Genomic DNA, 14228 nt, shown 5'->3' with positions numbered 1-14228 from the left:
TAGTGGGCTAAACAATTGGGCGAAGTGAATCTCTAGCCATTTCTAGATTCTTCTCTTCAGAGGTGGCTGTCCCGTTAGCCCCTACCAACATTGGGACCAGTTCTCTCTGATGCTTCTTCCTGAGGCTTTGAACATCGTTAGATGGTTTGTCCACCTTCCCTGCCCACCATTCCCGAAAGAAAACTTCGGTGTGATGAAGAGTGACTTCTTCTTCAATCTTAAGTTGATGCCTATGGGTGGCTATTTTATTATGGACTACAGTTCCCTCATTACTCCAGGCTTCAAGTTCTATAAGTTCATTATAGATAGCGTCCGTCCTTTTCCTTCGTATTTCTGTTACCCTTTTCCTAAAAGAGACCAGGGAGTGTTGAGTGTTGGCAATCGCCAGGTTCCAAGCCTTTGCTGATGTGAACCCGTTCAAGAATAGCTTGAGCCCAAATTGCTTTTATGTCATCCTCAATTTCTATCCAGCTTTCTCTATAACTGATTTTAAATGAGATTTCTCAGTCACTAACGTTTAGAATCGAGTTGGTTGAGATCATTCCCTTGTGGCTCGACCATCTAGTTGGCCAACTCTAATTTAGCACGGTCTCCCACGTTCCAAGTCATTTCCCACTCTCGCCAAGCAAGCCAAGTATGTACATTGTACATTCTCTCTCTAGGTCCGCTCCGACATCCTCTCTCTAGTACTCTCTCTCTCTCTCTCTCCACTCTTCCTGTAGTCCTGGACCCTTGTCGCCTCGTCCTTTGGCACGCTTAGGGAATCTGCTTTCCTTTCTCTGAGAGAAACCCACAAACAAATTCTCTGTATCTCACCGGCAAGCTCGTCTTTTCTTTCTGAGTCCCTGTTAATTGAGCTCAAGGAGGAGCTTCCATGGCGAACTCGAGCTGGTCCCTGCGCCTCCTTTGCAGCAGCTAACGGAATTTGTGCTGGCAGTTTCAATTTCCTCTCGCAGGAGAGTTCATTGAAACCTCAGAGTTGGCAAAGTTCCACCAGTTTGTACGTTAGATCTCTCACGTTTTAAGGTAACTGAAGAGGGCAGCTGGATTGAGGAAAGCGTGCGGAAAAATTGTCCAATTTTCTTATGTTCATGCGATTTTCACTTTCAACAGCATCAAGAGGTTGCTTGTCGGCTTTGATCTGATGGGAGGAAGACTCAGGTTTTCTTCATTAGGCATTCTGCTACCCCCAAGATGAGCATGGCTTGTGTTGTGAGAAATGGGTTGAGAGAGATGGGTTGAGAGTTCGTTTTCTCTTTGGAGTTGATGTTCATGTTTGCTGAATTGCCACCGCACAGAAAGCTTTTGCCGGTTAAATACGGTCAACGAAGCAGCTAGCTCTGTGAAGAGGGCGATAGAGGAAGCGATAAGAGAAAATGGGCTGTGCCACCTCCAGATTGGATGCATCTGATGTAATTCTACAATGCAAAGAGCGCAGAAGGGCAATAAAGGATGCTGTGAGTCGCCGACAGGATTTTGCCATAGCTCATGTTGCATATATACAGGCACTGAGGAACGTTGGCATAGCACTTCGGAGATTTTCGGAAGGAGAGGTATCTGAGACATCACCTAAGAGCCCGAGCACTCCTGTATTAAGGCTACAGGAAGCATCTCGTGCGTCGACCCCTGTTGGGGCTTTGTCTCCCCCATGTCTACACTCGAGTACTACCTCTTCATGCTCTTCAAGCCCACCCCCCACCCCTCCCGTCTCCCACTCAGTTCCAAATGGCGGTGCACCTACACCTATAAAAGCTGCAAGTCCAGTGCCCTCTCCTGCCTTGCCTGCCTCCGCCTCCCCACCTGCATCATCGCGAGCCTCTCACTTTTCACAATCTAGCCCTCCCCCGCTTACTCAAGCCTCTAGCCCTAGCAAGAGCGCAGCTGATGCGGCACCGCCTCCTTATTCTATCAATGGCATGGGTTCTCCTGACAGGGCCAGTGATTTCTCTCCACCTTTCTACTCGCCTCGTCGAGATGATGCAGATGATTATTTTATGCCATATTCTCCTTCGCAACAGCACTTCATCCGCTCTCCGCCTCCTATGCCATCCCCTTCACAGCACACTTCGTCCTGGTTCATGTATGACATTTTTGATGCCCCACCCATACCTTATAACTTGCTTGAGCAGAGAAGAAGGAAGCAGGGTGGTGGAGTGGAAGAATATGATGACGATGATGAGGTGGCAGCACCTCCACCAGCACCTGATAATAACCGTGTGCGCAAGGAGGAAGGGATACCTGATTTAGAGGATATAGAAGGGAAAGAGGAGGAGGAAGTGCGATCTGTGAAGAGTGTAGAAAAGGTAAAACCTGTGGAGGAGAAAGCACCCCCTGCAGTGCTGGATGGAAAACTGGATGCTGCTGAAAACCCAGCAAGTGTTCCCGCTGAAGGAACACCTATGGAGGCTCCTGAGGAGACACCAAATGGGAAGATGGTAGAGCCTATTGTAGTTGCACCCAGTCCTGAAAAAGAGGTAGTCGTAGAGGTGGAACCAAAGGCTAGCCCCAAAAAGGAGCTGGCTGTAGTTACAACTGGCCAAGGGAGAGATCTCACTGGGGCTGTGAAGCATATACACACACATTTTGCTCGAGCTTGCAGAAGTGGGAAAGATGTGTCGAGCATGCTGGAAACTCAAATGGTCTATCACCATTTGGGCTTTGTGGATGTAAAAGGTCTTAAATTACTTTTCAATTTAATAGTTACTGTTTCTAAAGCTAGATGTTAAGGAAGAATAAAGGACTCTGAATAACCTCTTATCTTTCTGCAGACAATACCAAAGTATTCAATGCAATCACAACACATTGGTCGCGGAAGTCTTCACTTGCAATGCGAGACGCTTATGATGACAATGATACACCTGAATGTGGGATGTTTGGTAGTCATGCTTCGACATTGGAGCGGCTATATGCGTGGGAAAAGAAATTGTACGATGAAGTGAAGGTGAGCTTTCATGACTTTCGCTTGTGCAAGAGTTATGTGAAATGAGCAACGCTATTTACTGTTTTACCTGCTTGAAAAATGGTGTTTATGAATGATTTGTGACTGCACACTTACACCTTATCCAGTGAAGGAAATGTCTGATGTACACACTTGTTGAAACTTAGCTGCACATAGAATATGTAGCTTCCATTAATGCTGCAATTGGCAAATCACAAAAATAACTGGTTTTTCCAGTACTATGCAAGGTTAAGGGTAGCACTCAAAGCAGCAAGCATGTATCAGAAATACATGCTTGTCATAAACTTCCAAGCTGGTGGATTCTACCTTGAAAAACGTTAGGGCAAACGAGTCCATGCGTGCTGACTGCATGCCAATGATAGGTGAATATGGTTGTGTGCATGACTGAAAGAGGAGTTTCGAACTTCCATCTCTCATGCATGAAACATTGCACTGTAGTTAAAACTCTTTGACTTCAATGAAAGTGGAGTGTTTTTACCGAGTTTATGACCTTGCATGTTTATGTGTGCATGGTTGTGAATTGGTACATGATGTATTGGCTGCATAATTGTTTTCTGATCTACACACACATCTGTATAAGACTGTACTGTAAACATGCTTCTCTGTTTACACTTTAAAAACTTCAGATGCTCTTATGCCTTCACATTGATGCATGCATAAGGTAGACACATGCTTGCATAACCTGCAGGCATACATATGTCAGTAAAGCCAGGGTATTGAAGAGACTGGGATTTTACAGGCAGGAGAGATGATCCGGATAGCATTTGATCGGAAATGTCAGCAACTGCATAATTTGGATGCAAAGGGGGGTGATCCAGCTGTGATAGACAAGACAAGAGCTGCGTTGAAAAAGCTTGACACACGTCTTATTGTGGCATTTCGAGCTATACACTTGGCCTCTATGAGGATACAAAAACTCACAAATGAAGAGCTATACCCACAGTTGGCTGAGCTTCTGGGAGGGTAAGCATGCGATCCTATGTTTGGCTTTCTTTGTTCTTGTAGAGCTGAGGCATGCTATGATTTTTGAAAGTTAAAATACTGTTATCAGGTTTCATTACGAATAGATTCCTTGACAGCCCTTTTCTTTTCTTATCTCCTCTTTTCTATCGAGTACAAGTATCAACCAAATAGTTCGATCTTATGTGGGCAATCTACAACAACTTACTCTCTCTCAAAGATAGTGTCTCATTTCAAGTAAGAAAGGCACACAATACTCTACACGTACTGATAATGACGACCCCACGAAGTTCAACAACATGGTGTGTCTATTTTCTGAAAGATACATCAAATGGAGATGTATTTGACTATGACATCCATTCTAGCGCTATTACAGCTAGGAGAGAGAGATATCTGACTTAGCTTTGATGGTAGAGTCGAATGCATGGGACTTGGAGGTCAGAGTTTTGACTTCCAAATTGTAACAAAAAAGGGGCTGTCAATTGTACGGTAGTTTGAACCTAGTAGACCAGTTTGAAGCTGAATTACAGGATCACCTGCTCAATCCCAATTTAGAAAGCTAGAAAGGAAGAAAGAAAATTTAAGTACATTTTGAGGTTACATTCCACTCTGGTATCTTGCCATAAAAGGCATTAAAAAAAAAAGAGAATACAACAAAGTTTTGAAACCCTCTTATTGTCAAAGTCGATGTCACGTGCGCACTGTGGTTGCGCCACGACAAGCTTCTGCTACAGTCTAGGGTTAGTCTTAGTTTAGCTTAGGACTAGCCTGGCACTTTGTGAGCCTCTAGCAGGACGTGCATGCCTAGACAGGTCATAGTTGCATACCCTCTCTTGCACAATACAATCATTTTAGCATATAGGCATAGGAACAATCTCTTAAAGTCGCATGTGAAACAATCCCTTAAATCATGTATTAATAAGTGACTTTTTAGCAGTATTTTCTTGTCAGGTGCAACAGAATTGAATATGGTGAAGATCTAGGTTTACGCTTCCACAAATCCTTAAACTTCTTTCCTTGCGTTAATGGTTCCTTTTAGCTTCAATGATGTTCCTTTTACTTTCCTTGGAAGAGAGGGGCTAAGAGAATGCAATAGAGATGTGTGTGTAGAGAGAGAGAGAGAGAGAGAGAGAGAGAGAGAGAGAGAGAGAGAGAGAGAGAGAGAGAGAGAGAGAGAGAGAGAGAGAGAGAGAGAGACCCAATGGGTCCCAACCAACCCTCTCAAGGGCTCGCCACACCGTTGCCGATGTGGTATTTGCTTTATTTTGCTTAAATGGAATGTACACACAATGTAGTCCCTCAATGTAAACTCTACTGGCGCGAACAATGATGATCGCCGCGGTAACTCCTCAGAAAGAGGCACATCCCGGGCTGATTTGATGCACCTTGGTTGGATCCTTCTCGATGTGGGATTATGGATGGCCACCAAGGGGTTGGTTTGGACTCCCAATGTGACAAGAATGAAGGGGTGAAAACGTAGATCTTGACGATGCCGATGGTGGACAGTATTGGAGCACTCGATGATGGCGAGACAATGGCCGAGGTGGACCTGAGCTAAATCCTGTAAACACTTCCGTTACACTTGACATTGGTATCAGAGCTCTTTGTGTGCTTCGACTTCACAAACTCAAGAGAAAAACCATCAAGAACCCAAGCAGAACCAAGAACCCAAAGAACCTCTCTCAGTTTTTTTTTTCTCAAAGAAGCTTCTTGTCCTTGCCCTGGACTTATTAGCCACTCCCACCCTTAGTCCATCGCGCATTGGGCACGCTCCCGTCTTCATCGTTATGTCTTTGAACGAAGATCGACATCGGTTACACGAAAATCCAGACCTTGAGTACAAGATTTGCTTGCCCCGTATGCGGATATAGAAGGAGTTGATGTAAGGATCCCTAAACCTCTTTTGCATTCGCATGTTTCACGTATCAATAATAAGTTGAAAATGGATAAAATAGGGAAAATGGGTTCTATGCACTGTAAAATGCTCCTGATGGGTACTGACTGTAATCTGATAATCATGCTGTGTGCAACTAGAGGAAATGCAACTACTTTTAAGTGTCTGGACATGCATGGTCTGCGAACAAACTCACAAAGGTGTGAGAACACTTCCTACGTTGAACTGAACCCGTCATGAATTACTTGTCCACATGCACATAGGGTTAGATGTGCACGTGACATCTCCTCACATGCACATAGGGTTAGATGCACACGTGACATCCCCTCATGATGCAACTTGGATTTTTCCGTGAAGTGCTCATTAGCGAAAGCAACTTCAAACTGCCTGATAAAGGACAGTGCTTTAGAGATATCTCTCCGTCCAGTATAGCTGTCAAACTTGACATCCTTGTCGCCAGATTTAAAAATCCTCATGCGGCGATGAGACTTGCGACTATCCTTCTTGAATCTAGGCTTTTCTTTAGTTTTACGTAGGGTAGTAGTAGTAGTGGCTTCTTTCTTCTTGGGAGAAGATTTAGATACTGTATGAGAAGTGGAAGTAGTATAATTAGGAGAGTAAGATGGAGAAGAGATAGAGACATCCTTGCTTTCATTCAGTAGAGAGAGTTTCTTTGCTTGGCTTTGTTCTTTGTAGGCCTTTTGTTCCGATTCGAAGATCCCTTGTGCATATCGGCACCATCCTCAGCATGTTCCTCCTGTGGTTTTGTACCACCCACAATATTTTTCTAATGCTCACCGCGATCTGTTCTTTGTGTGTTCTTAACCCATTCCAAAATCTTATGGACATCTGGCAATGGGAGAAGTTGTTGCAATTCCGCAAGTTGAGCTCGCACTTCCTGAAGTTCCTCTTCAGAGCTTCTTCCTTGGCCCAACATGGTTATTCCTGTTCCTCCCGGAATCGTCCTTCTTTGCAGAGAAAGAGAGGAATCTGAGCTCTGATACCACTGTCACGAATAATCAACAAGCTGAAAATAAGTAATCTTTCAACTAAAGGAGTCGAGGGAGAAAATCGACACAGTATTTGGGACTAGAAGATGGGCTGGTTCCCCCCTTAAAGAAAATCTTCATTAGGGAGAATCTTTTTACAAGCACAAGAACTGGAGTGACCCCTTCGTTCTAGTTCATTTGACTTGTTGGTCAATGCCTTCTCGTGCGGGAAAATTTGTGAGAGACAAGCTGTAACAAACTGCTGACGTGTCGACCTACTGAAGAACGGAGCTACCGATCGAGGGGCCTAAACCCTAAGAAGAACAAGTAACAGAAGAAGTGTCACAAAGTGATGACGTGGTTGCCCAAGAGCAGAAACCCTAACTGCCAAAACCCTAATTTTGGAAACCCTAACTCTAAAACTTGAAACCTTAATTTTGAAAACCCTAACCCTAAAACTTGCAAACCCTAATTTTGGAAACCCTAACCCTAAAACCTGCAAACCCTAGTTCTAGAAACCGTAACCCTAAAATTGCAAAAACCCTAACCCTAACCCTAAGGGCAGCAAGGAGATTTTTGAAAATTGCGTTGACTGATGACGTGGCAGGTTGTACGGATTTTCGTGATTTACGTTGGCAGCTTTTTGGCTTTGTTTTTGGACCAGATGCTTTTAAGTTTGAAGGCTTTTCACTATAATTGCTTTTCAAGCCAAGGGCCTCTAAATATGAGGCTAGGGCTCATTCTCTGGCATGCTTCCTGGAGAAGGTGCAGAGTCTGGGTACCGGCTTGTACTTTGATGATGCAATATAAAGAAGTACCGAAAGGGGCGCCAAGGTTTGGGACCAATACTCTCTGGGGTGGAATTCCGCCACTCCGTGTCGTGTGTCGTCTCTCTTCCAGTTCAGTTGTTATTGAAGTGCTAAAAGTCTGTTCAGTCTGTTCTTTTCTGTTGGCACGTGGTGCCCGCCTTGTGACAGTGGTATCAGAGCATCAAGCGTGTGCTTTTCTGAAAGCATACCGGCCCTACCAAGGAGTAGTTAGAGCAAGATTGCACTTTCAAAAGTTTATTGGAAATTTTGGGCTCGTGCTCCGATCCCGGACTTATTAGCCACTCCCACCCTTCCTTCATTGCGCATCGGGCGTGCTCCCGTCTTCACCGCTCGTGTCTTATAGGGCATAAGCCATTAAGACCACTTGCAAAAGAAGGATCCAAGATTTGTTTCGAGTCATGGTTTTTTTCTCAGAGACAAGTGCCATGCAGATGTTGATGTCTACAGCTACCAAGCCGCACACTTCCAAGGACTTCGCAAGCTTTCAAGAAAATTTTTGCCGGAAGTTGTATGGTTTCTGACATCTTCCTACGGAGTGCAACTTCTGGTAGAGTGGGGAATCCTGAAATGCTTGCCATGGAAACCCTAGCAGATCATGATTTGAAATTTCTCGACATCTCTCAGTAGATGTCTCTTCAAGAGCAGATGACCTTGGAGATTCGGTGCGATTGCTATCTTGGGACTACCATCGCCGCCAAAGAAACACTGTCTGTCCAAGAGCTTTGGACCATGCTGTGCTCGGCTACGACCTTACGGAATAAACCTAACCCTAATTTTTGATGCAGGATCCAGGATGGAAAGTCGGTCGACTTTTCGAGCTCGACTGATGTCGAGATTGCTTTTTAAGTTTGAAATCTATTTGAGAACTTGTTTGGTGATCCTGTTTGAAATTTGTTTGAAATGGATAGTATCTGTTTTGAACCTGTCTTGGTGCCGATTTGAATTGTTTGACTCTGGTTTTAATACTGGTTTCAATGATTGGTGATTTTACTCCCGGGTACAGAAGTGAGAAATATTGTTTTGGTATTGTTTGAACCTCGGAACGACGCAGGTCGATGCATGGGGAGCGTTTCGTTGTATGTTTGAAAACCTCGGAACGACGCAGGCCAATGCCTGGGGAGCGTTCCGTTGTATGCTAGAAAACCTCCAAACGACGCAGGCCGATGCCTAGGGAGCGTTTGGTTGTATGCTTGAACCTCCAAGTGATGCAGACTGCGGTCTGGGGAGCATTTGGTTGTACGGTCCTCTGAGCTCATGGCCCGGACCTTTTTAGGTTATTTGCGGAGGGAGTGACGAGGTAGTCGTTGAGTAGCTTCATACCGCAGACCGTTTGTCTCGGGGGAGTGCTCAACGGTGTTGTTTGTTGTGTCTTGTAACATGCATATGTGAGCATTTGTGTTGCATTGTGATGTGTCAATTACTGAATATTCCTAATTGGATGAGATTGCCTGGGTATGTAATTTTAGTGCATCAAGACACCGGTGGAAGATCAGTACGGTCTGGGTGTGATGGCTAATTTTACTATGCCGGAATATCAAGAGTTTCGATCTATACGAAAAGAGAAGCTAACTCCTTGACAGGGTAGTTTTTATACGTCGAACGGAACTTGTCGTTCCGTCCGGTCGGACCCGTTCGTTCCGTTCGGTCATTTTTTTCGGTAGTTTATGACTGTTGGCAGTATTTTGACCGTTTGCAGCGTCCACTTTGTAGGTCTTTTGGAGCCGTTTACGGGCATTTTTGAAGCCAATTGCAATGCCCATGGCCCATGGGCCATTGCCATGCTTATTGCCCAATGTCCATTGCTCACATGCTCTTCCTCTAGGCTCTTCCTATTTAAGCAACCCTTCCCCTTTGTTATCCAACACAACCTATAACTACAAGCTACATTGTACAAGCTCTAGCCCTAAGCCTCTCAATGCTCTAGCCTCTCATCATCCATGTGCTTCCATTGAAGCTCTCAAGTGGGCTCAAGCTCTCGAGTCTCCATTGGGTCTACCATCTCTCTCCTTCAAGCTCCCTTGCGTGACGGGTCTCTCCTTCAAGCTTCCTTGGGTCTCTTTCTCTCCCTCTCTCTCTCTCTCTCTCTCTAATCTATTGATACATCATACATCATACTAGTAGCTACTAGCTACATACTACATAATGCCGCCTCCTCTTCATGAAGCCTTTGAGAAGCATTGCCGATATTTTGAGCGGGTGGGGGGCAAGCAAAACTCTTGCAAGTGGTGGTGCAAATATTGCCCAAAAGCTATGACCTCTTCCGTCACCCGTCTCATCATCCACTTGACAAAGATGGGAGGACAAGCGGGGCCATGTCCTAATATCCCCGAAGATATCCTTGCGGAATGCAAGAGAAAGTATCTTCCATTGAAGACACGCAAGGGTAGAGTCACCTCGGATGAGTTCGTGTCGCCGGATGTTGATAGCTCCGATTCGGAGGAAGAGGCCTCTCCAACTATGTCCATGGCTACCGGTGCCACCGCGGCCTCATGTGATGGTAGTGCCTCCTCCAAGAAGTCCAAGAAGTCCAAGGGGTCTTCAAGTGATGGTGGCCGGCCTCCGAAGATGGCAAAGCAAACTTCTCTTGCGAAATCGGTGGGTGGATGCTCCGGCCCCTTGTCTTTCCTCAAGGAGAGAGAAAGAATCGCGGAAATAGAGATTGCCCGCACGGTGATTGAATGCAATCTCTCCTTCAACATTCTTCGGTTGGAGCGATGGAAGAGGATGATCATAGCAATTGCGGCGGTTGGTCCATGCGAAGGGTGGACGGGTGTGTCATACCACGACATGAGAACAAAGAAGCTTGATGAAGAGAGGGCAAGGATTGACAAGTCACTTGAGCCCGTACGTGTGGGTTGGGCAAAGTATGGATGCTCTATCCTCTCCGACGGATGGAGCGACCGCAAGAAGAGGGGCATCATCAACATTCTTGTTTCTTGTCCTCTTGGCACGTACTTCTTGCAAGCAGTGGATGCGGGTTTGAGAGGGAAGAAAGTGACCGGGGCATTCATTTGGAAGCACATCCGCCAAGCCATTCTTGAGGTAAAACCGTAAATCGAGCCTTTATGTCTTGAGCAATTGCCAATGAGTCCTATGTTAATTTTTAAGTTTTAACTCTTCTTGTTACAAATGCCTCTTGTGTAGGTTGGTGCGGAGCATGTCGTGCAAGTGATTACCGACAATGCTTCAAATTGCAAGGCAATGAGTAAGAGGCTAGAGAAGGAATTTCCATCCATAGTATGGACTCCATGTGCCTCTCATTGCCTTGACCTTCTCTTTGAAGACATAGGAGAGCTAGGTTGGGTGAAAGATATCCTCAACCAAGGACTCTCCATCATCAATTTCATCAATGGCAAAGTGAGGGTGCTTGCCATTTACCGCACCTACTCCGACCTTGAGTTGAAGAAGCCATCGGCCACTCGCTTTGCCGCCATGTGGCTACTTCTAGAGCGGCTCTATGATGTGCAAAACAAAATACAAAAGACCATGGTCTCCGATGAGTGTAAGGAGTGGATGAATGGAGAGTCCGCCGCTTCCCAACAAGATGTAAAAGCCATCCAACGGCTTTGCTTGCGGGAGGAGTTTTGGCAAGAAATTAAGGGTCTTGTCGTTGTGATCTTGCCCTTGTACAAGGCTCTCCGCATGACCGACATGGAAGGGGCAACTATTGGGCTTCTATGGCACTTCATGGAGGAAGCTTACAAGGAGATTGAGAAGTCTACAATCCTAGATGGGGCTCCCGATGGAACACGGTATAACTACATATTTATTATTACATAATACATTCTCTATATATCTAAATTCTACATGCTTGTTTCTCTACTTAGTACATTTCCTCTCTCTTCTTGTAGTGATTACCTCGAGGACTCTCCCAAGAGAGACGACATTCTCCTCCTAATCACAAAGCGGTGGGATTGGATGAAGAGACCTATCCATTACTTTGCGGCTCTCTTGCATCCGGCTTACAAGAAGCCCGAACTCTTTGCAAATCAAGAGCTTATTGAGGAGCGCAACAATTACCTCTTTAAGGTGCTAAAAGAAGAGGACATTGGAGCATTTCTCCAAGAGGTAATCAACTATAGCGACCAACGAGGCACCGCATTTACTTCCAACTTGTGTTGGAAGCGGCAATCCTTGGTGAAGCCTTTATTTTGGTGGGAGAGCTTTGGCTATCAATTGCCTGCTCTCAAACGACTTGCTTTGAGGGTTCTTGACCAAGTAAGCGACAAGCCTCAAACTTTTACATTTTGTGCTTAATCTCTTCAACTATAGTCTCTTATAGCTTATGCCTCTCTTGATGTGTTTTAGGATTGCTTATCGGGAGCATGTGAGCGTAATTGGTCCGCATACTCCCTCATCCACACCAAAATCCGAAACAAGCTCTCAACGAAGCAATTAGAGCGACTTATCTATTGTCGCTCCAATTTACGCATGTTGCGCTCTATGCATGAGATGCCTATGGCTCGACAGGTATAAATTATAAATTATAATCACGACTCACTCCATTTTCTATACTCTAGTCTTTAATTAATTTGAATATACTAATTATGTTTTCATTGTCCAATGTTGTAAATGTCAAATAGGTCAACGTGGATGAGCTCACACTTACGATTGACACTCTAAAGAGTGTCAATAAAGAGCAAGACCTTGAGGAGCAAATGATTTTTCGTGAGCTCTACTTGGAGCTTGAGGAGATTGATCGCCGGGTTTCTCGCACACGATCACACAAGAAGGTCGTCATCCATGGAGTTACATCGGCTAGAAGAGGCAGAGGTGCCAGGGCTACAAGAGGTAGAGGCAAAGCATCAACAACACCCACGGAGGCTCCTAGGACCTATGTGCGGCGAGGCTCCGGAAGCGGCTCTTGTGCGGCGGCCATCACTATGGAGGATAGAGAGGCTCGAGAGGCAGAGTATTCTGATGAAGGCAACCTCATTAGTGACGGAGATTATGAGCCGTCATCCTTCGACTCTTGTGAGGAAGAGGATGATGTTGATGAGCAAGGCTCAGAAGAGGAAGATGAGGAAGATGATGAGAGCACTAGTGACTAGTGACTTTACTATTTAGTCTCTCTATTATGGTGTGCCACTTTTTGAGTACTTTGTAGCCCTTGCCACTTGGTCCCCCCACTTTTTTGTATCCCTTGCCACTTTTTGAGTACTTTGTAGCCCTTGCCACTTGGTCTCTACTTATCAAATTTCAATGATCATTTTGGTTTATGTAATGCTCATTCTCTTTAGTCTTTGAGTCTTGACTCTTTACATTGTAGTATTGTAACTACTAACTTGTAATCTATCAAATGTCAAGTTTCTATAAGTAAGTATTAAGGCCTAAGCCTTAGGCCCTTAGACTTGAGAATTATTTGTTTTTTTAAATTTGAATGTACATAACGTCATCGTGCATCATAAATTTTTTTAGTTCGTTTAGTACCGCACATCATCGTACGCGTACAAAACGTATGGGACCGTACGAGACTACTATGCTCCTTGATCAAAAGAGCAGAAAGGAGAAGCTAACTCCTTGATCAAAACAGCCAAAAGGAGAAGCTAACTCCTTGACTAAAAGAGCAGAAAGGAGAAGCTAACTCCTTGATCAAAACAGCCGAAAGGAGAAGCTAACTCCTTGATCAAAAGAGCAGAAAGGAGAAGCTAACTCCTTAACAAAAAGAGCAAATTGATTGTCCCTCGGAAATTTTTGAGCTAACTTGAGTTGTTTTGCAGATATGCTGTAATCGAGGACGATTACTCTCTTTCAAGAAGGGGAGATCTAACAAACTGCTGACGTGTCAACCTACTGAAGAACGGAGCTACCGGTCGAGGGGCCTAAACCCTAAGAAGAACAAGTAACAGAAGAAGTGTCACAAAGTGATGACGTGGTTGCTCAAGAGCAGAAACCTGAACTGCTGAAACCCTAACCCTAGAACCTGAAACCCTCATTTTGGAAACCCTAACCCTAAAACCTGCAAACCCTAAAACTTGCAAACCCTAGTTCTAGAAACCCTAACCCTAAAGCTGCAGAAACCCTAACCCTAACCCTAAGGACAGCTAGGAGATTTTCAAAAAATTGCACTGGTTGATGATGTGGCAGGTTGTGCGGATTTTCGTGATTTACGCTGACAGCTTTTTGGCTTTACTTTTGGAGCAGATGGTTTTAAGTTTGAAGGCTTTTCACTGTAACTGCTTTTCAGGCCAAGGGTCTTTAAATATGAGGCTAGGGCTCATTCTTTGGCATGCTTCCTGCAGAAGGTGCACAGTCTGGGTACCGGCTTGTGAAACCGGCCTGTTCAATCCAAAAAGGGCGGTAGACTTTACTTCAAACCTTGATTTAGCTTTCACCCATTATTAGTCGTCTATTATACCTGTACTTTCAAGACACAACAAAAGGGGAGAGGGATACAGGTTGCTAGATTGCACTTGTATGAGTAGACCGACACCAGATTGGCCCCTAACTTAGGCGCCCCTTTCGGTATTTCTTTATTGTTCAAAAGAGGGAATAAACGCTGTGGATCCCTACAAGCTACCCCGCACAAACTCGGCTGAATTTCAACTGTTTCGGGCTCCGTTTCGCGTGTCGGTCGCATCCGTAGCAAGTCCTCG

The 14228-nt window shown here is 44.9% G+C and overlaps 1 protein-coding gene across 3 annotated transcripts; it reads left to right on the top strand.

Annotated features, from left to right (window-relative positions):
* The first annotated feature begins 704 nt into the window (after nucleotides 1-704).
* LOC147465534 (uncharacterized) lies at nucleotides 705-12871 on the top strand. 3 transcript variants are annotated; one of them, XM_086520511.1, is made up of 9 exons: nucleotides 705-2673; nucleotides 2769-2941; nucleotides 3699-3922; nucleotides 10617-10674; nucleotides 10777-10837; nucleotides 10922-11384; nucleotides 11484-11850; nucleotides 11941-12102; nucleotides 12216-12871. In XM_086520511.1, the coding sequence occupies exons 1-9, from the start codon at nucleotides 1377-1379 to the stop codon at nucleotides 12681-12683; spliced, it is 3273 nt and encodes a 1090-aa protein (XP_086376637.1). In that variant the 5' UTR covers nucleotides 705-1376; the 3' UTR covers nucleotides 12684-12871. The 3 variants fall into 3 exon arrangements, with proteins under 3 accessions (XP_086376637.1, XP_086376635.1, XP_086376631.1); XM_086520509.1 differs by lacking the exons at nucleotides 10617-10674; nucleotides 10777-10837; nucleotides 10922-11384 and having other exon boundaries at nucleotides 716-1026; nucleotides 1114-2673; XM_086520505.1 differs by lacking the exons at nucleotides 10617-10674; nucleotides 10777-10837; nucleotides 10922-11384 and having other exon boundaries at nucleotides 716-2673.
* The last annotated feature ends 1357 nt before the right edge of the window (nucleotides 12872-14228 follow it).

The sequence above is a fragment of the Adiantum capillus-veneris genome, chromosome 1 (assembly GCF_014529385.1).
Source record: "Adiantum capillus-veneris isolate H3 chromosome 1, ASM1452938v2, whole genome shotgun sequence".
Taxonomy (NCBI): Eukaryota; Viridiplantae; Streptophyta; class Polypodiopsida; order Polypodiales; family Pteridaceae; genus Adiantum; species Adiantum capillus-veneris.
The sequence above is the reverse complement of the archived record's forward strand: the minus strand, read 5'-3'. Positions and strand labels throughout refer to the sequence as shown.